General features: G+C 41.6%; 2 protein-coding genes across 2 annotated transcripts; both read left to right on the top strand.

Moving 5' to 3' along the window:
* The first annotated feature begins 3,633 nt into the window (after window positions 1-3,633).
* On the top strand, window positions 3,634-10,463 carry uqcrq (ubiquinol-cytochrome c reductase, complex III subunit VII). The gene is made up of 3 exons (XM_067996119.1): window positions 3,634-3,734; window positions 8,499-8,662; window positions 10,239-10,463. The coding sequence occupies exons 2-3, from the start codon at window positions 8,509-8,511 to the stop codon at window positions 10,331-10,333; spliced, it is 249 nt and encodes an 82-aa protein (XP_067852220.1). The 5' UTR covers window positions 3,634-3,734; window positions 8,499-8,508; the 3' UTR covers window positions 10,334-10,463.
* A 10,293-nt stretch (window positions 10,464-20,756) lies between these two features.
* On the top strand, window positions 20,757-23,541 carry LOC137332080 (liver-expressed antimicrobial peptide 2-like). The gene is made up of 3 exons (XM_067995801.1): window positions 20,757-21,428; window positions 22,577-22,716; window positions 23,345-23,541. The coding sequence occupies exons 1-3, from the start codon at window positions 21,234-21,236 to the stop codon at window positions 23,379-23,381; spliced, it is 372 nt and encodes a 123-aa protein (XP_067851902.1). The 5' UTR covers window positions 20,757-21,233; the 3' UTR covers window positions 23,382-23,541.
* The last annotated feature ends 371 nt before the right edge of the window (window positions 23,542-23,912 follow it).

The following is a 23,912-nucleotide window of genomic DNA, read 5'->3' as shown; positions in this document are numbered from 1 at the left end:
GGATGAATTTAAATCTAAGGAGCGGCAAGCACGGCTGATTCACCACTCGGAGCAGTTTACAGGCCCCCTTGTTTGTCCCTGCCACAAATACCATTTCCTAGCCATAGACTCCATCCCTCTCTCTGGCCACTGTTTTGAGGCTAAACAAGACTGTTTACAACTTGTGTCCTATTTGACCCTGAGGTGAGCTTCTGACCTCATCCTACGTCACCAAGATCATCCACTTTCCTCCCCCAACCCAAAAGAAGTCGTCCTCCTTTTTCCCCCTCCTTCCCAGTTGTCGCCCCTCGCCACCTCAGTCTGGTGTCCTAGCCCAACCCAAGGTTGTGACCTCATACAAAGCTTACCATTCATGCATACTTAGAAGAATCAATGAAGAGCCAGGTGCACTCCACTATCACTGTAACCCTCTCAGTTTGGAGTGTGTTTATGCTTTCCTGAAGAAGACATGTGGTCTATCAGCCTTCTTAATCTAGCACAACAGTAAGTGGCCAAGAAGACTCAGCTCAGGTATATTGAGCACCTGGCCCAAAAAGTTGTCAGCTGATGAGGCTAACTCTTAAAGGAGTTAGCTGACAAATATCACCTAGTAAGAACAATACCACTAGCGACAGGTGTGGCATTATTTCCAGAACCCTGCAATACTTTGTACACTCCAGAGACATCTAATGCTCCTAGAACTCTTTCTTGCGCGCCCCCCCCACAACATTCTCCAACTGTTTCTAGTAAACGCATTTCCACCTTGTATGCCATGCTTACCTCGATGATCAAAGAAAGGATGTAAAATCTGAGAGAAGTCAGCAAACAAGCCTTAGAGTTCTTGTGGAGGAAGGACAAGTGGAAAGAAACATGGAGACAGATCCTCAATATTATACTACAACAAAATATATGGAGGTGAACTCAAGATCATACTTTGCATATCTTGCACCTCAGACAAATTTCATCCCTCGCTGCCAAATAACTTTGAGGGGCTGTGACCAGAAGGGTACCCACCTAATGGCTAAGCTCCCATATTAGCCATTCAACAACAGGGAAACCACAAGAACCATGGCCCATTCCAAAGGACCCAGCTCAGTGCTTGCTGAGGCTTCCCACTGGAGAGTGGGGGTTCCCTGCAACAAACAGGCTAGCATAACCCTCGCTACTAATGGTAAATATGTGGCTGAATCACATGAGTTACATCATAATCTGCCCGAGTGAAATGTAGCCTTTATCCTAGAAGTGAGAAAATAATCAAGTAGTCTCGGGCTTATTCCTGGAGGCTCACTCAGCATAAACTGTCCTCTGTCAGTGATCTTGAAGAACAATACCAATTAATACATCCACTAGTAGACAGCCTTCCATTCCAAATGTGGGCCTAACCAACCCTCAAAAGCTAAAGCTCAACAAACTGCCTCAATCCCCTGATTCAACAATGTTCCCAGTGTAAGCACAGTCAAGCCATAAAAGCTGGTTGCATCAATGCACTCTTTACAAAATAACCATTCAATGGCAGCCATTAAGATATAAACATGAATGTACTTCTTTGAGAATGGAAAAAAACTTCTTCAGGAAAAAAAGTAAAGTTAAAAATATTGTAATTATATTATTGTTGATAGTCAGACACTATATATATATATATATATATGTATGTATGTAAATTTATATCTGTAAATGTATGTTTACAAAGATACCTCAGAACCCAATTTCTTATTAACTTATATTGCATGCATATTTACTAAATCCTAATGTAATATTGTTGATTTGCTCACCCAACAAAGTGCCAAGTTGGATCCTGTATTCTCTCTGTTGATCTTGTTGGGATGGCAGTAGATGTACAATGATTGGCCTCAGCATTTCAGGGCTGTGGAGGTGAAAAATCAGCTTGGATTCACACTCCTGCTTGGATTCCAGTATAGGTTTGAATCTATGGTGAGGGTTCTGTTGCGATGCCCCACAGATGAATACTTGCTGACAATTACTAACTGTGGGCAAACATTATGAATGGCTACTTTGATGAGGTACTATAGATTGGCAGTCATTCATGGAAAAATATCCTATCAGGAGCTAGTGCTTTCAAGAGAAAGGAGGGGACAAATTAAAACAGAAAAAGGTGTACCATTCACGTGATTACTTTCTGTTGCTACTACAAGTGGCAAGGCAAATAGAAGACTGTGGCCATATCATATTCCGCTGTGCAGTTATATATTTGGCTGCACTTTGCATGTCCTCATCCAATTGGTTAACTCTTTGGCAGTAATGCAAGTTTAGATATGATGAACTGACTAGATCACTTGAAAGTACCCAAATTGCACTGAGGTGGCTTGACTCTGCATTGAGAGCTCACAATAATATTTTTAAAAAGTGGATTTGGCAGTTGCCACAGCTTTTCACACTGTAAGTGGACTTCTGGATGTTCAAAGGGTTTGCAAAATGTTTGAATATAAATAATAAGCTTCACTAACTTCTTTTTAGTGGATTTGCAATATCTTTCCCTGCATAAAGAAATACTTCCTGCACTGCTACATTGCTAAACCATTTTACTGACATTATCTGGTTGCCCTAATTGAATGAACCACAGTTACAAATGTGGTCACTCTAAGTAAGACTCACTAGGTTTGTCAGCATCTGAGGAAAGAACACAAATTAAGGTTTCAGATGTAGACCCTTACAAGTGTCTGCTCTCTGCAGTCCACAGATGTCTACGTCACAGACCGTTCGCAACCTTGGCATCCTATTTGACCCTGAGATGAACTTCCGACCACAAATCCGCTCCATCACCAAGACCACCTGCTTCCACCAATGTAACATCGCCTGTCTCCATCCCACCTCAGCTCATCTGCTGCTGAAACCCTCATCCATGCCTTTGTTACCTCTAGACTTGACTATACCAATACTCTCCTGGCTGGCCTCCCATCTTCCACCCTTCATAAACTTGAGCTCGTCCAAAACTCTGCTGTCCGTATCCTAACTCGCACCAAGTCCTGTTCACCCATCACCCCTGTGCTCGCTGACCTACATTGGCTCCTGGTCCGGGTAACGCCTCGATTTTAAAATTCTCATTCTTTTTTCAAATCCCTCCCTGGTCTTGCCCCTCCCTATCACTGTAACCTCCTCCAGCCCTACAACCCTCCGCGATCTCCGCGCTCCTCCAATTCTTGCCTCTTGCGCATCCCCGATTTTAATCACTCCACCATTGGCGGCCATGCCTTCATTGGCTAGGCCCTAGAATTCCCACCCTATACCTCTCTGTCCTCCTTCAAGACACTCCTTAAAACCTACCTCTTTGGTCATCTGTCTTAATATCTCCTTATGTGGCTTGGTGTCAAGTTTTGTTTGATAATCGCTCCTGTGAAGCGCCTTGGGACATTTTAGTACATTAAAGGCGCTATATAAATGTAAGTAGTTGTTGTTTAATTGACCAATAAGAGTGACACTGGGTTGCCCCCTCAAAAAAAAATACATTTACAAGTGCCCCCGCGTGAGGAGGCACAATTCATGTAATAATTCAAACATAAAATCTATTTGATCAGTGACTTGTGTGTTTCCAGCACTGTCGAGTTTTGTTTCACATTTCCGGCATCTGCAGTTTTCTGTCACTCTGATTTACACAAATTACTTTGTTACACGTGACCATTCGCCGCTTAGGATACGTCACACGTAACGTCCGAGCGGGTGACGTAAGAACGTCGGGGCCTTGCGGTAGTTGAGCCGCCGCCGCCGCCATTTGGAGCTGGAGCCAAGGAGACGGGAAGGTGAGAGTTGGAGCGAAGAAGGGAATCGGCCTTAACAGGGAGGAGTTGAGAGGCTGCTGACAGAGGCCCTTAACCTCCGGCGGGGAATGTTAGGAGTGAACGTTTAATGGCGAGACTAGAGTGTTCGGGAAACGCCAGCGAGCTGTGGACGAGTGAAGGGCCGCACTTACAGCCAGTGGGGAGGGAATCCTGACCGGGGAAGGCTTGTCCCTAAAGGGCCAAGGACCCGAGTGCAGGACACCGCCGAGATTGTTCACCAGAGATGCTCTGACCTTCCCCTGGGAGGGCTGGGTTTCATTTCCGACTTTCAAAGTGTCTCCATATTTTAAATTGTATTTGCAACTTGTCTATGATCAAAAATCTAATTTCTGACTTTTCCTCCATATTCAGACTTTCCCATTTGACTTTGGTTTGTCCTTGGGAATGGTTTTGAAATGTTGGCTATATGATTTAAGGTATTTTTTAAAATTGCTGTAATTTACTTCTTCCCCTAGAGGTCAGACCTTCTACAAGTGATTGTTTGCATTGGCACAGCGGGGAGGGGAGTTGAAAATGCCCAAATGTGTGATGCCAGTAGTTTTTGGCACCAAGTCACCACTTTTTAAAAAGTTGGTTATAGACCTGTCAACTGTTTCTCATAAGGAATGATGGTTGGTTTAAAAATGACCTATTTTGATGCTTATTACTCTTTAAAAAGTGTATTGCAAGTGATATCTTGATGGGTCTACATTCCTTAAAATAGCAAAAAACAATTGTGACCTGGCTTAGTATTGATTTTTAAGGTTTGCACAACATCAAAATGTTAAATTAAAAACAGGATTGGAAGCTCACAGCAAGTCAATCAGTGACTAAAATAAAAGGATAGATTAATTTTTTTTGGAAAGGTCCCATCAGAGCTGATTAGCACAAACTGGTGTGTAAACCTGGGATCCTCTGGCCATTAGGTCAAGTAGTTTTCAGCTATTAATCCACCAGGGAAGCTTTGGTCCCCAAGATTTATTGCATCATGTCTCTGGAAAGGCCATCGATTGAAGAATATTTTCACAATAGCAACTACAACTTGTACAGAAAATAGTAGTATCTGGCAATTCAAAAAAGGGTGTAAGGATAAACCCAGCAATTATAGGCCAGTTAGTTTAACTTCAGTGGTGGGGAAATTTTTAGAAATGATAATCTGGGGCAGAATTAACAGTCACTTGGATGAGTGTGGCTTGATTAAGGAAAGCCAGCACGGATTTGTTAAAGGCAAATTGCGTTCAACTAACCTGATAGTTTTTTGATGAGGTAAGAGAAGAGGGTAGATGAGGGCAGTGCAGTTGATATGGTGTATATGGATTTTCAAAAGGTGTACAGTGCTGCGTGGTAGGCCTATCATCAAGATTGTGGCCCTTGGAATAAAGGGGGCAGTAGCAACATGGATACAGAATTGGCTAAGTGACAGGAAAGAGTAGTGATGAACGGTTGTTTTTTCGGACTGGAGGGAGGTGTACAGTGGTGTTCCCCAGGGGTCGGTGCTGAGACCCCTGCCTTTCTTGATATATATTGATGATTTCGACTTGGGTGTACAGGGCACAATTTCAAAATTTGAAGATGACACAAAACTTGGAAGGATAGTAAACAGTGAGGAGGATAGTGATAGACTTCGAGGATATAGACAGACTGGTGGCATAGGCAGACATGTGGCAGATGAAATTTAACGCAAAAAAATGCAAAGTGATACATTTTGGTAGGAAGAACGAGGAGAAGCAATATAAACTAGAGGGCACAACACTAAAAGGGGTACAGGAACAGAAAGATCTGGGGGTGTATGTACACAAATCTTGAAGGTGGCAGGGCAGGTTGAGAAAGCAGTTAAAAAAGCATACAGAATCCTGGACCTTTATAAACAATTTTACAACACCAAGTTATAGTCCAGCAATTTTATTTGAAATTCACAAGCTTTCGGAGGCTTCCTCCTTCCTCAGGTGGATGTGGAATGTGGAATTTCCACATTCACCTGAGGAAGGAGGAAGCCTCCGAAAGCTTGTGAATTTCAAATAAAATTGCTGGACTATAACTTGGTGTTGTAAAATTATTTACAATTGTCAACCCCAGTCCATCACCGGCATCTCCACATCATGGACCTTTATAAATAGAGGCATAGAGTACAAGTTCAAGGAAGTCATGATGAACCTTTATAAAACACTGGTTCGGCCACAACTGGAGTATTGTGTCCAGTTCTGGGCACCATACTTTAGGAAAGATGTGAAGGCCTTAGAGAGGGTGCAGAAGAGATTTGCTAGAATGATTCCAGGGATGAGGGACTTTAATTATATGGATAGACTGGAGAAGCTGGGGTTGTTCTCTTTGGAACAGAGAAGGTTGCGAGGAGATTTGATAGATATTCAAAATCATGAAGGATCTGGACAGAGAGAAACTGTTCCCATTGGCAGAAGGATCAAGAACCAGAGAACGTAGATTTAAGGTGATTGGCAAAAGAACCAAAGGTAACATGAGGAAAAATTTTATTACACAGCGAGCGGTTAGGATCTGGAATGTGCTGCCCGATGGGGTAGTGGAGGCAGATTCAATCGCGGCCTTCAGAAGAGAACTGGATAAGTACTTAAAAGGAAAAAAATTGTAGGGCGGGGGTGTGGGACTAGCTGGATTGCTCTTGCATAGAGCTGGCGTGGACTCGATGGGCCAAATGGCCTCCTTCCATGTTGTAACCTTTCTATGATTCTAATTAATACAAGGTTGGATCTGAGAGTTTAGCTGATCTCATAAACTGAGAGTGCTTAATTCATCTGAACCCCAAAATTAATTTATGGCCTTGCAATCACCCTGAATTGTACGTATCTTGTAATTGTTTTCTGAGAAATTCTTGGGGGGGGGTCACTTCATTAAGTTTTTGATTATCATGTTTTTAATTAATTGTTATGCCAAACGGCAAGAGATATTGCATCTGGCTTCATTGATTTGAGAGATTTAGCAATTCTGCTTCATAATATTACCTGCTTGTGTCACTACCTCTTTCCTATGATGGCAAATCCCTTAGCCATGTTTCACCTCTAGAATCAATTTCTCAAATGTTTTCCTTGCCGGCATCCACTCCACAAACCCCAGTTAAACCAGAACGCTGGCTCAAATTTTCCCACTTAAAATCCCCACACCCACATTAAAGGGTGATCTAATTGAGGTGTTTAAGATGATTAAAGATTTGATAGGGTAGATAGAGAGAAACTATTTCCTCTGGTGAAAGAGTCCAGAACCATGGAACATAACCTCAAAATTAGAGCTAGGCTGTTGAGGGGTGATGTCAGAAAGCACTTCTACACACACAATAGTGGAGACCTGGAACACTCTTCCCCCAGAAAGCTGTTGAGGCTAGGTCAATTGAAAATTTCAAGACTGAGATTAATAGATTTTTGTTAGGCAAGTGTATTAAGGGTTACATAACCATGGCGGGTAGATGGAGTTAAAATACAGATTGGCCATGATCTAATTGAATGCCGGAGCAGGCTTGAGGGGCTGAATGGCCTACTCCTGTTCCTATGTTCCTTCCTATCACCCTTTCGTTGGATAGTTCCAAGGGCTCCCTGCCATTGCATCAACTTTAATGACCTAAGTGTCAAATTTGGTCTTGTCTCAGCTTATCTGAGTCTTTCCAAAGTGGTGACCCATTTTGTAGCAACTAAATCCAAAGTTCACCTGTATGTAGCAGTCCACACTTTTCACTTTTCTGACTGGGCAACTTCTCAATCCTCGCACTCTGCTCCACTATGGGTGGTTGATCCCACCTTATGCCCTTTCTTTATGGAACACTTTCCTAAAACAAATTCACCTTGCCAATATTCTCTGTTTCAAAAGTAACTTAAAAGCTTATCTCTCTCACCCTGCATTTGGTTCCACCCTCCCATATTTTCTGTCAAGTCCCTAGCAAAGCACAAGGAAGTCTTACTACAGTTGTATAGGGCTTTGGTGAGACCTCACCTGGAGTACTGCATACAGTTTTGGTCTCCTTATCTAAGGATGGATATACTAGCCCGAGAGATGGTGCAATGAAGGTTCACTAGATTAATTCCTGGGATGAGAGGGTTGTCCTATGAGGAGAGGTTGAGTAGAATGGACCTATACTCTCTCTGGAGTTTAGAGGAATGAGAGGTGATCTCATTGGAACATATAAGATTCTGAGGGGGCTTGACAGGGTAGAGGGTGAGAGGTTGTTTCCCCTGGCTGGAGAGTCAAGAACTCGAGGGCATAGTCGCAGAATAAGGGGTTGGCCATTTAAGACTCAGATGAGGCATTTCTTCACTGAGGGTTGTGAATCTTTAGAATTCTCTACCCCAGAGGGCTGTGGATGTTGAGTATCTTCAAGGCTGAGATAGATAAATTTTTGGACTCTAGGGGAATCAAGGGATATGGGGATCGAGCGGGAAAGTGGAGTTGAGGTTGAATATCAGCCATGATCTTATTGAATGGCGGAGCAGGCTTGAGGGGCCGTATGGCCTACTCCTGTTCCTATTTCTTATGTTTTCCTAAGCAGAGCAGGTCCACCTGTTTATAGAAAATATGTTAATACTTTTATTGGTTGGGACTCTTCATTACTGATCACTAGGAGATTTAGTGACAATAGGCTAACATGCACTTTGACTTGTGTAGAAAATACTGTAACTGTTGTAGATTCCAACATTTTGATTGTGTGGTATTTGTAGTTGTTGGTTTCATGCCTGAATGATCCATGATGTTTTTGTCTATTTATTTTCCATCGAACTTTGGATTTAGTTACTACAAAATGGGTCGTCACTTTGGAAACTTGATCAAGATGCGGCACATCATCACCTACACCATCTCTCCTTTTGAACAGAAGGCATTTGGAAATTATTTCTCAAAAGGCATTCCCAATATGTGGAGGCGATTCAAGGGCCAGGTGTTCCGGGTTCTTCCTCGTAAGTATAGCAGTGCTTCCATTAGCAATATGGGCATTTTCTGTACTGAAACTGAATTTTAAAATTTTGGGTTCTGCTTTACAGGTGAATTGTAGATTACTTCCTGCTGATCTCTAATAAAACTTTTATTTGTATGGGTCTAGCTGGATCCTGAGTTGATTTTGATTAGAAACATGCATAGGATTACAGTACGATGAATTGGTGTAACTATGGCGATGCCACTTTTTACTAATTTTAGCTGTAAATTTCTTGCTTTACACTCGCACAATACAGGTAAATGTAGTTCGCTTACGTGTATTGACTTAACAAACTTCTACCACAATTCAGTAACCAAGGAACTAAAGCACTTACTACGATTTTAAAAAAACACTAGCACACTCAGCTTTTCATCTTACCATTTTGCTAACAGGCACAAAAAAGCTTAAAGCACATATGCATATGCTGTGCGAGTATGCGTATTGAGATCACAAACTTCATGTAATGTAGGAATCTGATATGTTTATACTTTGATTTGGGTAACGATAGATTGCAGGCATTAATTGTGACCGAAGCCATTGTCTTCGGTCTCTGTCACAAACTCTATTCCGTAGCTACCGACTCCATTCCTCTCCCTGGCCACAGTCTGAGGCTGAACCAGACCATTCGCAACTTTGGCGTCCAATTTGACCCTGAGATGAGCTTCTGACCATATATCTACTCTATCACCAAAACCTCCGTAACATTGCCTGTCTCTGCTCCTGCCTCAGCTCATGTGCTGCTGAAACCCTTATCCATGCCTTTGTTACCTCCAGACTGGACTATTCAAATGCTCTACTGGCCGGTCTCCTATCTTCCACCCTCCATTAACTTGAGCTCACCTAAAACTCTGCTGCCCATATCCTAACTCACACCAAATCCTGTTTTCCCATCACCCTGCGCTTGCTGACCTACATTGGCTGCTGGTCCGGGAACACCTCAATATTAAAATTCTTATCCTTGTTTTCAAATCCCTCCATGGCCTCGGCCCTCCTTGTCTCTGTAACCTCCTCCAGCCCTACAACCCTCCGCGATCTCTGCGCTCCTCCAATTCTTGCCTCTTGCGCATCCCTGATTTTAATCGCTTCACCATTGGCGGCCATGCCTTCAGCTGCCTAGGCCCTAAGCTCTGGAATTCCCTCCCTAAACCTCCCCGCCTCTCTACTTCTCTCTCCTTTTAAGACGCTCCATAAAACCCACTCTTTGGCCAAGCTTTTGGTCACCTATCCTAATACCTCCTTAGGTGGTTCGGTGTCAAATTTTGTTTGATAATAGCTCCTGTGAAGCGCCTTTGGACGTTTTATTATGTTAAAGGCCTTATATAAATGCAAGTTGTTGTTGTAGTATTGTAAGGGACAGAATGTTGCAGTGGATTAGAATGATGCCCTTTCATTTTGGGACTAACCCAAATACTGTAGAGGGAGTTTCACTTTGTGTGCTAGACCTGACCAAGAAGTGCTTCATGTTGACAGTGAATGTGTTGCATTCTTTGTCAGCTTGATGAAAATAAGTATTGTGGGTCTAATTTAGAAGTTAAACAGTTGCATTTTTTTTCTTCCAGCATTTGTGGTGGCATACCTCGTTTATACCTGGGCCAACCATGATCATGAATTGTCACTGAGAAAGAACCCTGCTGATTTTGCCAATGATAAATGAATGATGGTATATGGAGAGGATCATTCCTACTGATAAACAAAGGGTATTCCTGACCAGTGTTCCCAACTGTTCACTTTTACTGAAGAAATTGTCCCTGTCTAATGAAAAATAAAATATTTATTGTGTACAACCTGCTGAGAGTTCTCTTCACTAAACAATACTATTTCACATCTAACAGTAACGAATTGTGAGCTGAAGTACTTCTTTTGGAGTGGGGCCAAGAAATCGAACAGGACACCCAGACCTGATCACGTTTATACCCTGCAGTCCAATTCAAGTGGCTGGAAACTGGATGCCTGCCTGTTCTTTCACTCGGGTTCACTTGCCCACAACCAGATAGTAAAAAGACATATCTCCTGCTTTAGTATAGGAAAAACTGCACTTTATTTTTAAAAAAACAAACTTTTTTTAAAGTACTGCATTTGTTTCTTTTTGACTGCTTCAGAAGTAGTCCCATCTCTGCTGTCTTAGAATGCACAGATTGTGCATTGATTCTAATCCAGAACTGGGATAATCAGTTTGTGCCACTCCCATTCTCATGTTGCAAATGTGAAACAAGCCCAGTGTGTGTTCTACTCCAGTTGAACAGTCTGCACTGGCTTCAGCATGTGACAATAGCTCTTTAATTATTAGGCAATTGCTCATGCTGACTTTCAATAAATGTGAACTTTTTTGGCTTTTGTGCTGTTTATGGATTCTGGTCTGAGGTTGATTGTTTTAATCTGCAAATTATGAACGAGTCTACTGACCAATCGGGCAAACATTTTGAAGTTGGATGGCTCGTACAATTTGGGTTCAATAGAGTTAATCCAAGACTCTTAGACTTTAAAGCATCAGTATCTGTATTTGGCAGAACTTGTTAAGAGTGGAATTAATAACATGGCTCAAAGAGCCCTCTGTTGACTTACTGGTTAACTGCAACAAATAGTGAAGCATTAGTGAGCCATTCAGACTGGGGAGGTCCACGATTCCATGTGATTTAATCTCAGCTATGCCATTGTGGGCAGAGGTTAAATATTTCCTCATACAGAGATAAAACCTGCCCATTATCTTGCACTTACTAGAAGGGAGTCCCAATTAAGAATAAGGTATTTAGTGAGCCAAGAATGTTTATGAATGAAGACAGACTAAGAATGGCAGCATCATCGTTAAGTAATAATAATTGCTGGTTGGACTTGAGAGACATGAAGAATTAAAGGAAATAAGATTTCCATTACTCTCGATGGCATTAAGATAAAGGTGTAATGATTCAGCTATTGCAGTCCAAGAATGGAGTTTGCATTCTTTGAAAGTATGTGATCTGAAGAAAGTTAATGAATGTAGATTATGCGTGGAGGAGGACCCTGAAAATCCTGAGGGCCTACTTTGCCAGCACAGGTATGGCAGAGTGTGTACACTGTTTGCCTACGTGATGTAGACATACTTTCCTTCTGAGTATTACATACAAGCAGAAGTGGAGCCCAGATGGTGTGGGGTGGGGAGTGTATATATATTGTGATGCACAAGTTATCACGATTGTGTGGGACAGGCTGGATGGTCTAAGCGATGGCCCTCTGATAATGCAGTACTCCCTTAGTACCACATTGAAGGGTCAGTCTAGATTATGTGCTTAATTCCTGGAAAGGGGCTTGAACCCACAACCTTCAGAAGTGAGAATGCTGTCCCACATTGCAAAGGAAGAGGGATGAAATGTATGTAAAGAAAGAACAAAGGATTGGGAGAGAGACAGATAGTACTAGAGTAAGAAATAGTACAGTATTAGATGGGATCAGACTAAGAGAATACAAGGTTTACAGTGCATGTATGTAAATGCATGAAGCGTAGTAAACAAGGTTGATGAGCTGCAGGTGCAATTAGCCACATGGGAATATGATGTGGCGATAACGGAGACCTGGCTCGAAAAAGGGCAGGATTGGGTACTAAATATTCCTGGATACAAGGTGTTCAGGAAAGCAAGGGAAGGAAAGAAAGGAGAGGGGGGTGGGTGGCATTATTGATTAAGGAGAATATTACAGTGCTGGAGAGAGAGATGCCCTGGAGGGGTCCTGAAGGACAGAATCTATTTGGTTAGAGTTAAGAAACAATAGAGGTGCCATTACACTACTGGGTGTAGTCTAGGAGAACTTTCTTGACCAGTACGTTTCCAGCCCAACGAGGAAGGAGGCATTGCTGGATCTGGTTCTGGGGAATGAGGTAGATCAAGTGGAGCAGGTGTCAGTGGGGGAACATTTAGGGAATAGTGATCATAGTATCATAAGGTTTAGATTAGCTATGGAAAAGGACAAGGACCACTCTAAAGTAAAAATATTCAATTGGAGGAGGGCCAATTTCAATGGGATGAAAACGGATCTGGCCAGGGTAAATTGGAATCAAAGATTGGCAAGCAAAACTGTAATCGAACAACGGGTGGCCTTCAAAGAGGAGATAGTTCGGGTACAGTCTAGCTACGTTCCCACGAGGGGGAAAGGTAGGGCAACCAAAGCCAGATCTCCCTGGATGACAAAAGAGATAGAGAGTAAGATGAAACAGAAAAAAGAGGCGTATGACAGATGTCAGGTTGATAATACAAGTGAGAACCAGGCTGAATATACAAAGTTCAGAGGAGAGGCAAAAAAGGAAATAAGAGGGTCAAAGAGAGAGTATGAGAATAGACTGGCGGCTAACATAAAAGGGAATCCAAAAATCTTCTATAGGCATGTAAACAGTAAACGGGTAGTTAGAGGAGAGGTAGTTAGTTTGATTTGGGATCAAAAAGGAGATCTATGCACGGAGGCAGAGGGCATAGCTGAGGTACTAAATGAGTACTTTGCAACTGTCTTTACCATGGAAGAAGGTGCTGCCAAAGTTACAGTGAGTGAAGATGTAGTTGAGATACTGGATGGGCTAAAAATTGATAAAGAGGAGGTACTAGAAAGACTAGCTGTTCATAAAGTAGATAAGTCACCCGCTCCAGATGGCATGCATCCTAGGTTGCTGAGGGAAGTAAGGGTGGAAATTGCGGAGGTACTGGCCATAATCTTCCAATCATCCTTAGATTATGGGGATGGTGCCAGAGGACTGGAGAATTGCAAATGTTACACCCTTGTTCAAAAAAGGGTGTAAGGATAAACCCAGGAACCCAGTCAATTTAACCTCGGTAGTGGGAAAACTTTTAGAAACGATAACCCAGGACAAAATTAACAGTCACTTGGACAAGTGTGGATTAATTAAGGAAAGCCAGCACGGATTTGTTAAAGGCAAATCGTGTATAACCAACTTGATTGAGTTTTTTGATGAGGTAACAGAGAGGGTCGATGAGGGCGATGTGGTTGATAAGTATATGGACTTCCAAAAGGCGTTTGATAAAGTGCCGCATAATAGGCTTGGCATCAAAGTTGAAGCCCATGGAATAAAGTGGATATGACATTGGCTAAGTAATAGGAAACAGAGAGTAGTGGTGAACGGTTGTTTTTCGGACTGGAGGGAGGTATACAGTGGTGTTCCTCAGGGGTCGGTACTAGGACCATTGCTTTTTTTGATATATATTAATGGCTTGGACTTGGGTGTACAGGGCACAATTTCAAAATTTGCAGATGACACAAAACTTGGAAGGGTAGTGAACAGTGAGGAGGATAGTGATAGATTTCAAGAGGACATGGACATGGAATGGGCAGACACGTGGCAGATGAAATTCAACGCAGAAAAGAGTGAAGTGATACATTTCGGTAGGAAGAACGAGGAGAGGCAATATAAACTAAAGGGTACAATTATAAAAAGGGTGCAGGAACAGGGAGATCTGGAGGTATGTGTGCAGAAATCGTTGAAGGTGGCAGGGGAGGTTGAGAAAGCAGTTAAGAAAGCATACAGGATCCTGGGCTTTATAATAGAGGCACAGAGTGCAAAAACGAGGAAGTCATGATGAACCTTTATAAAACACTGGTTCGGCCACAAATGGAGTATTGTGTCCAGTTCTGGGCACCGCACTTTAGGAAGGATGTGAAGGCCTTAGAGAGGGTGCAGAAGAGATTTACTAGAATGATTCCAGGGATGAGGGATTTCAATTACGTGGATAGACTGGAGAATCTGGGGTTGTTCTCCTTACAGCAGAGAAAGTTGAGAGGAGATTTGACAAAGGTATTCAAAATCATGACGGGTCTAGACAGAGTAGATAAGAGAGAAACTGTTCCCATTGGCGGAAGGATCAAGAACCGGAGGACATAGATTTAAGGTGATTGGCAAAAGAACCATGAGAAAAAACTTTTTTACACAGTGAGTGGTTGTGATCTGGAATGCACAGCCTGATGGGGTGGTGAAGGCAGATTCAATCGTGGCTTTCAAAAGGGAATCAGATAAGTACTTGAAGGGAAAAAATCTGCAGGGCTACGGGGATAGGACAGGGGAGTGGGACTAGCTGGATTGCTCTTGCAGAGAGCCAGCATGGACTCGATGTGCCGAATGGCTTCCTTCCGTGCTGTAACCATTCTATGATTCTATGCCTCAACCGGGATCTTGGGTTCATGTCACGCTACACGTTACCCCACCAGCGAACAAATGTTATCTGTTTTTAATATAACGGGTCAGTTGCTGTCTTTTCTATGTTTCTACCTCTCTATCTCTGTTTTTTTTTGTTTGTTGTTTTTTTTTGGTGATTTGTATATTCTGTGCGACCTGGCAGGTAACACCTGTCTGTCTGCACACTGATTGCCTTGGCAACGGGCAGTTGAAAAAACTGTCTGTACTCACCAAGCATTGTTCTGTGAATTATAAATGCGATTTCATCTCGAGGATTTCATTTTCACATCGTTCACCTGACGAAGGAGGTAGCCTCCGAAAGCTTGTGAATTTAAAACAAAATTGCTGGACTATAACTTGGTGTTGTAAAATTGTTTACAATTGTCAACCCCAGTCCATCACCGGCATCTCCACATCATGATTCTATGCATTTATGTAGCACCATATAATATCCTCAGAACATCACAGAGTGCTTCATAACAATCAATTACTGTTTTGAAGTGTACTCACTGAAACTATATGGGCAAACACAGCAGCTAATTTGAACACAGCGAGGTCCTACAAACAGCAAATGAGATGAATGACCAGTTAATCATACACCTCCATGTCCTAGCTGTATGAAGTGTGATTGATAAAAGTCACGGAGTAGTCTACGTGCATGGCCTCTTGGCTGGAGATTGGCACGTGGAAGGAGGAACCTATAAAAGGAAAATAAAGTAACTAAAGAAAGTGGTGAATTAAAAGAAAATGAAACAAATAATACAAGAACAGGAAAAGAAAACAAAAGCTGGAATACATAAACGAAAAAAGGCAAAGTATAAAAGAATAAATTATTATAAACAGATCAGCACACAAAAAACAACACAGCAATGTAATAAAATCAAAGGTTTTTCTAGTGGCTATCAGAGGACAAAAGTCCTCAAGTGATGACTCTGCATAAGATTTAGTGTGATTAGTATAAAATAATAATGCACAGGTGATAGGACAAAGGTAAAGGAAGATATTAAAGTCCACCACTCAAGCAGATATTGGTAACATTACGTGGCAACATGGGAGATTATGAAGGTGCTACAATGGCACTACACGTTGGAGCTTTTTTTAATTCATTCATGAGATGTGGGCATCGCTGGCAAGGCCGGCATTTATTGCCCATCCCTAATTGCCCTTGAGAAGGTGGTGGTGAGCCACCTTCTTGAACTGCTGTAGTCCGTGTGGTGAAGGTTCTCCCACAGTGCTGTTAGGAAGGGAGTTCCAGGATTTTGACCCAGCGACAATGAAGGAACGGTGATATATTTCCAAGTCGGGATGCTGTGTGACTTGGAGGGGAACGTGCAGGTGGTGTTGTTCCCATGTACCTGCTGCTCTTGTCCTTCTAGGTGGTAGAGGTCGCGGGTTTGGGAGGTGCTGTCGAAGAAGCCTTGGCGAGTTGCTGCATTGCATCCTGTGGATGGTACACATTGCAGCCACTGTGCGCCGGTGGTGAAGGGAGTGAATGTTTAGGGTGGTGGATGGGGTGCCAATCAAGCGGGGTGCTTTGTCCTGGATGGTGTCGGGCTTCTTGAGTGTTGTTGGAGCTGCACTCATCCAGGCAAGTGGAGAGTATTCCATCACACTCCTGACTTGTGCCTTGTAGATGGTGGAAAGGCTTTGGGGAGTCAGGAGGTGAGTCACTCGCCGCAGAATACCCCGCCTCTGACCTGCTTTTGTAGCCACAGTATTTATATGGCTGGTCCAGTTAAGTTTCTGGTCAATGGTGACCCCCAGGATGTTGACGGTGGGGGATTCGGCGATGGTAATGCCGTTGAATGTCAAGGGGAGGTGGTTAGACTCTCTCTTGTTGGAGATGGTCATTGCCTGGCACTTGTCTGGCGCGAATGTTACTTGCCACTTATGAGCCAAGCCTGGATGTTGTCCAGGTCTTGCTGCACGCGGGCTCGGACTGCTTCATTATTTGAGGGGTTGCGAATGGAACTGAACACTGTGCAATCATCAGTGAACATCCCCATTTCTGACCTTATGCTGGAGGGAAGGTCATTGATGAAGATGGTTGGGCCTAGGTCACTGCCCTGAGGAACTCCTGCCGCAATGCCCTGGGGCTGAGATGATTGGCCTCCAACAACCACTACCATCTTCCTTTGTGCTAGGTATGACTCCAGCCACTGGAGAGTTTTCCCCCTGATTCCCATTGACTTCAATTTTACTTGGGCTCCTTGGTGCCACACTCGGTCAAATGCTGCCTTCATGTCAAGGGCAGTCACTCTCACCAAGAAGATGTGGCAGGGAGGGCTGGAGCATGGGTTCTTGCCTATTATTGCCTACATGTGAAAAAAGTAAATTCCCCAGTGGAGGCTGGCAACGAAATATGACCCAGAGTGATCCCTAGGCCATGTGCTTCTTAATGGCCGTCACAGATCGGTATTCACAAAATCCAAAGGGGCTTGGAAGAATTTGGGGTGGGAGTAAAAATACAGAAAGGTAACACTTCCAGCCCATGCATGCACTATAGGGTAACCTGCTTATATTGTACTCAGAGATAGTGAAATTTTTCTTTATAGCAAAAAATTCTTCTGTCCAAATGAACTTGCCTTGAAAATTAATGCACTTAAAGTCCCATTACAGTGAAATTATCTGCTAACTGTGAAAATCTGACCACTAATTTTTAATTATTTACCAAGGAGAAATACCCATGGGCGTACATAACCTATGCAATTGCGTATATTTATTTGATTACCGATTCTTAAATAGAGGGAGAGAAAGCTATTCAAAGAAGTCCGCCTATGAGGGCAAGGAACACACAGGGATGTCACAAAACACAGGCACGTGCACGCAAGCACATTTCTTTAAGCAGGCATTTTCTTTCAGTTTCAGTATCAGCCATCCATCAATTGTGTTAATAGAATCATGATTACAGTTTTGAATTAGAGTTTACGTTAGCGTTGGATTTAGTTTAGGGGTAGATTCAGGCTTAGGGTTAGATTCAGGGTTGGAGTTGTGATTAGGTTTAGGGTTAAGGTTAGATTTTGGGTTAGAGTTATTTGACACAGAAAGTTTATTTTATTGAAATGTTTATTTTGTGGGAAGAGACACCATACTGGGATAGATTTGCTGAGGGCAGGTCGTTTACTGGGCAATTGTACTGTATGACCATAGCTGTTGACGCATGTACCTGGCATGATGTAGTCCTGCACACAGACTTTTTCGTTTTTGGTACTTTTCCATTTGAAGGAAACTGCATAGCAAGGGTGTTTTAATTGATCAGGAAGTTGTACGAAGTTATTTTGAAAACTTCATATGTGTTTCAAATTATATGGAGTATGTGTAAGGGTGTCTGCAACTGGTCACAAATGTACATGTTTAACAGTAACATTGAGGATTTCTCAGTAAAATATCAATTGAACTGTTTACTAAAAATGATTGTATAAAATTGAGTTCAAAAGCAATCAAGTCTCATGATAAAAAGTAATAAACTGTCACAATAAATTGCCCTTTTATGTTATAGCAATGAATGTCTGATTTAAGGTACTGTAGTGACCAACCTAATATGAATTGAAATAAATGTTTTTTTCCCATGTTAAAGATCTATTACCTATGAAGTAAAACGTGTTCTACAATAAAACACAAAACACCATTTTTAATATAAAATTCAAAACTTTTCAGGGGAGTATGACCCCAACTCAATTAGCAATACCTATGCTAACATGTGCCAAGGTAGTGGAGGCAGGTGGGGGGGTGGCGAGGAGGGAAATGCAAACACCAATTGGAAGGAGTGTATACAAATGTAAATTTACTGCCAGCAACCTTTGAAGGACTACGTGTGAATTGCAATTTATCAGGGTTAAATAATGCAGGTTATAAAGTTTTCAGTCAATTCCAACCTTCAGGGCTCAAGAAGAAATTTTAGTTTTCTCAGGTTTACCTGTAGTTCTACATCTTCCTAAGGGGGTTAATTTTTTGAATGCTGCTGACTTATTCCAATAGTATGTAACTCCCTGGGCTTCCAACAAATTAATTCATTGGGTACTTGGGTCACCTCAGGCTGCTAAATGTCATACTTGGCTAAAAAACACAAATTCAGGATCAACAGTTGAATATAAATATTAATTGGTGGAGGCACACAAAATCTGGTATTATTTATATTTTAAATAAATAAAATATATCGAAAAAAATGAAAATAGTAATTATGGATGAGGAAAGGGAAGAGAGAATGGAGGAAAAGAGAAGATGAGCAAAAGTAAGGTTTTAATGTTTAACTTTTACTTAAAATTATTCAAGATATTACATTTTGGTTATATAACATTATTATTAGTGATAAAGCTTCTCTTACAATTCAGAACCATTATTATAATAATACTAAGACAATTTACAGGGTCACAGTGTTAAATAAAATCTTTAAAAACTGGTCAGTACAGGTGGCACAGAATTTTATGGACCTGCTGGCAGTCTAATAGCTAATTAAGCAAATGAATTTCAATATGGATAAGTGTGAGGTGTTGCATCTTGGTAGGAAAAATAAGGAGGCCACATATTGCCTGGATAATAAGAGTCTAAATGGGATAGAGGAGCAAAGGGATCTAGGGATACAGATATACAAATCACTAAAAGTAGCAACACAAGTTAATAAGACTGCAAAAAAGGCAAATCAAGCGCTCATTTCTAAAGAGGTAGAATTGAAAAGCTAAACTTGTATAGAACCTTGGTTAGACCACACTTTAAGTACTGTGCACAGTTCTGGTCTCCATATTATAGAAAAGATATAAAGGCATTGGAGAGGGTGCAAAGAAGATACCAGATGATACCAGAACTGAAATGATATATTTATCAGGAAAGACTGAACAGGCTGGGGCTCTTTTCTCTAGAAAAGAGAAGGCTGAGGGGTGACCTGATAGAGGTCTTTAAGATAATGAAAGGGTTTGATAGGATACACGTAGAGAAAATGTGTTCACTTGTGGGGGAGTCCAAAACTAGAGGTCATAAATATAAAATAGTCGCTAATAAATCCAATAGAGAATTCAGGAGAAACTTCTTTAGCCAAAGAGTGGTAAGAATGTGGAACCTGTTACCACAAGGAGGAGAAGGGTATAAGACCATAAGAACATAAGAAATAGGAGCAGGAGTAGGCCAATCGGCCCCTCGAGCCTGCTCCGTCATTCAATAAGATCATGGCTGATCTGATCCTAACCTCAAATCTAAATTCATGTCCAATTTCCTGCCCGATGCTGACAGGGTTAGATGAAGTAGGGACAGAGGAGGCTCATGTGGAGCATAAACACCAGCATAGATTAGTTGGGCTGAAGGGCCTGTTTCTGTGCTACATTTTCGATGTAAAGTGGGTAGGGTCCACGATAGTGCAAGGTCTGTTGGAAGGAGCAGATTTAATGAATGGCTAGTCTTTGTTCCATTCTTTAGCCTACATCTTCTAAGTATGCACTGGTGATGGGGAACCTCATCCACATATACACATTGAAGGCAGATGTGGTTCCTCGCTACCATAGCGTACTTGTAGAGTGGGCCAGTGGCATTACCCCTTTAAATAAAAACAGAAACTGCTGGAAACACTCAGCAGGTCAGGCAGCATCTGCGGAGACAGAAACAGAGTTAACATTCCAGGTTGATGACCTTTCATTAGAACCGGAAGAAGTTAGAGATCTAACAGTTTATAAGGAAGTACAGAGCCAGGAAAAAAGCAGGGGAGGAAAGAACTGTGATAGGTGGGGGGCAGGAATGAGTAAATGATAAAAGGGATGATGGAGCAAGGCAAAAGGGGGTGGTAATGGGACAATAAAAAAACAAAAGATGGATCCAGAGGAGGTGTAAATAGCCACAGCAGAACCATTACCAGCACCTGCTGTCTGAGAAAATGGGAGTGGTGATTATGATCTGAAGTTATTGAACTCAATGTAGAGGTCAGAAGGTTGTAAAGTGCCTAATCGAAAGATGAGGTGCTATTCCTCGAGCTTGCGTTGAGCTTCATTGGAACAGTGTAGGAGGCCGAAGACAGAGGGGTCAGAGCGGGATGGAGAATTAAAATGGCAAGCAACCGGGAGTTCAGGGTCACGTTTGCGGACTGAACAGAGATGTTCGCAAAGCGATCACCCAATCTGTAGTTGGTCTCCCCAATGTAGAGGAGACCACATCGTGAGCAGCGAATATAGTATACCAGGTTGAAAGAAGTATAAGTAAATCGCTGTTTCACCTGGAAGGAATGTTTGGGGCCCTGAACGATGGGGAGGAGGTGAAAGGGCAGATGTTACACTTTTATATGTTCTTAAAAGATGTGGAATCAGGAGGAACTTTAGTATTTCCTTGCCTCCCCTAATTGTATACTGGGCTCTTGTTATCTTCTTGCTTATTTTGCATCTACTAGATTATAAATACAGTTGACCTTTGCCTCATAAGCCAGCGTTGTCACATGTACCATGTGAAGAGTGTGTGCTCATGCCATGCAGCTACCTATAAAACAAGGTGCAAAGGATTGCAGGACACATTCTGTCTGTTCTACATTTGTGTGTGCACAACTATTACAGACTGCTTTCTTGCAATGAATGCTCAGTTTATGAAACTCTTTGCAATTATTTGCATAGTTTCAACGCTTTTGAGCATCCAGGTACGTACACATTAAATTACAATAATGCATGAGGCTATGTAACGAGCTTATGTAATGAAATGTATAACATTTAATTTGTATTACAGTATTTTATCAAGACTAAGTTAAGAATCTATGCAACAGTGGCAGAATACAGGTTCATGCCTGAGATTTTACATGGCAAGATCCTGATCATCACTGTATCATGGGGGTAGGCACCAAGCCAGCTGCTTCACACAGGAAGGAAGGGAAAAGCTGGTCATTCTGGAGTTGCTTTCTCATGCAACTCATGGCAGCTAGTGATAGAATTGTAATAGTTGAAGCCTGGGAGCAAGTTGCCTTCCTATGGCTCAGTTGGACAATGATACATGGTGTATTCTTGCAATGCAAGCTTTTTTGTGTTGTCAAAAGTAGTTTTGTTTTTGAAAAGTAGAGCGGGCCAGTGGCATTAGTTTTGGATTGCTCAATTAAGGACATGATGGACCAAATAACCACCTTCTGTTTTAAACTTTTATGGTAACTACCATATTTCCAGCATTTTCAGCTTTTTTGCCTTTTTATCTATGCTATATTCATCTGATTGTGAATCTTCATGCATGAGTAGGTATGGGTTAACAGTAGCATTTGAATTATGGAAATGGTACTTTAATGCCAGTTTTTAAGAGATAAAATATATATTTAAACTTTGTTAAGGTCTATTAAGCCATCAAACCAAAGGAAGCTATTCAGCCCACTGTGTCTGTGGCAGCTATTTGCTAGAGCAATCCCAATGTACTCTCACTGCACTGTTCTCCCCCATAAAAAAGAATCAGTTGTTGTGCAGGGTAACAAAGCAGACTGGCGCTTTATGCGCTTTTCCATAGCGGGTTCCAGATCTCAGGTCTGTGCAGGGAACAAAGTAATCAAGTTACTTTCCTCCTGTCTGGACCCCTGTTGGTAGAGTGGCACTGGCAGAGGCTTGAGAGCTGATTTCTCCTCAGCTGTGCCAGGGAATGTGTGCGGAGTAAGGAGACATAAACAAAGGAAAAAGTCAAAAAGAGGGAAAAAGAAACTCTTAACGCTAATTGATGTGACCTTTTCAGTCACACAGTAGGAAGTAATATTGTGCTATCTAAGCTACTGGATGATTTTAGTGCCATTATTAATGTCATTCTGGGCTCTTCTCCTAGGCTGAATGTGCTGCTATAGGTCAGGTAGAGACTGTGCTGCAGAGAGTCCGAAGAATGACTCCCCTCTGGAGGTGGATCACTTACAGACCTCTTGGATCCTCTTGCAGGGACAATGATGAGTGTAGCTCAAAATACTGCAGGTAAGCAAGGAAAATCTTGAGGAAAGAATGCAAAGACAATGATTAAAAAGTACTGAGATAAAGATTATCATGACCAATATTTCAGCTGTGGTCTAAATGGGAAAGGGCATATGAACTTAAGCAAAATGAAATAATTACTAATCAATTTCTAGCACATTACCTCACTCAACATAGCTAATATTTTTTCATTGTGTGTTATTGTTTTATTCAAAAGTGCCCATCTCTGGAGTCTGCATATTACAAACAATTGGTTTAATTAAAAGGAATTGAGAGGGAAAAATAAAGTGTTCTCCAAAATCAAGAATTTAGCCTTTTTAGATACCAAATTTAAGAAACAGGGAACTGTTTGCACCAGAGTCAAACACCAGCTACATTGTAAATATGGGAAATTAGTAAGGCATAAAAGAAACAAAGGAAAGTTCAAATACCAGCAAGTGTACAGCTACTTCTCTTTTATAATCTTAATGGTGATAGGGATTCAGATGACTACATGCCCCTTTAAAATTATTTGAAGTGCTTTAAATAATTAAGAAAACACTGGAGTGTCAAGCAAAATTTTTCTATTTTAACCTTTTGCATTGAATAGCAAAGCCTGTATTCTAATCCAGCAATTGTCTTGTTTTTGCAGAAAGAGTCGCTGTTCCTTGACTGTTCATCGAGACTAAGTTTTACAGAATTTTTTTTGTAAAGAATCAGTCAAGTATCGTTATGTAAATGAACTTCTGACCAATGTTCTTGTGCAAATGAATTTCTGACCAATGTACTCCCATAAATGCAGAGTTGATTGTAAATGCATATTATTTATTTAATATTTTTATATGTATAGATGACAAATTATGCTTGAATAAAACATGCAAATATGTGATGAGCAGTAGAATCAATTGTTTTCATTTATAATATCAATCTAGTTGAAACAAAAAATTGCAAGGGAGATCTGAAAGGAAGAGGGAAGGTGGGGAAATCAACCCCAGGGAGTGCTCTTGGAAATGACTTCAGTAACATGGAGCAAATTACTAGCCCACCCCTCGAAGTACACAGCACTATAGCTGTTAAGCGATAGTGTGGTTTGGAACAAATTACCATGAAACACTGCTGGATATGTGATGCTGTCCACACTTTTAAAAAAATTATCCCTCGAAGTTTCCATGTGTCTCTTACATAATTTAACTAAAACAATTATTGGGTATCAGGTAGTC

Source organism: Heptranchias perlo, chromosome 14 (assembly GCF_035084215.1).
Source record: "Heptranchias perlo isolate sHepPer1 chromosome 14, sHepPer1.hap1, whole genome shotgun sequence".
NCBI classification, from domain to species: Eukaryota; Metazoa; Chordata; class Chondrichthyes; order Hexanchiformes; family Hexanchidae; genus Heptranchias; species Heptranchias perlo.
This window is presented reverse-complemented; position numbering and strand designations above follow the sequence as displayed.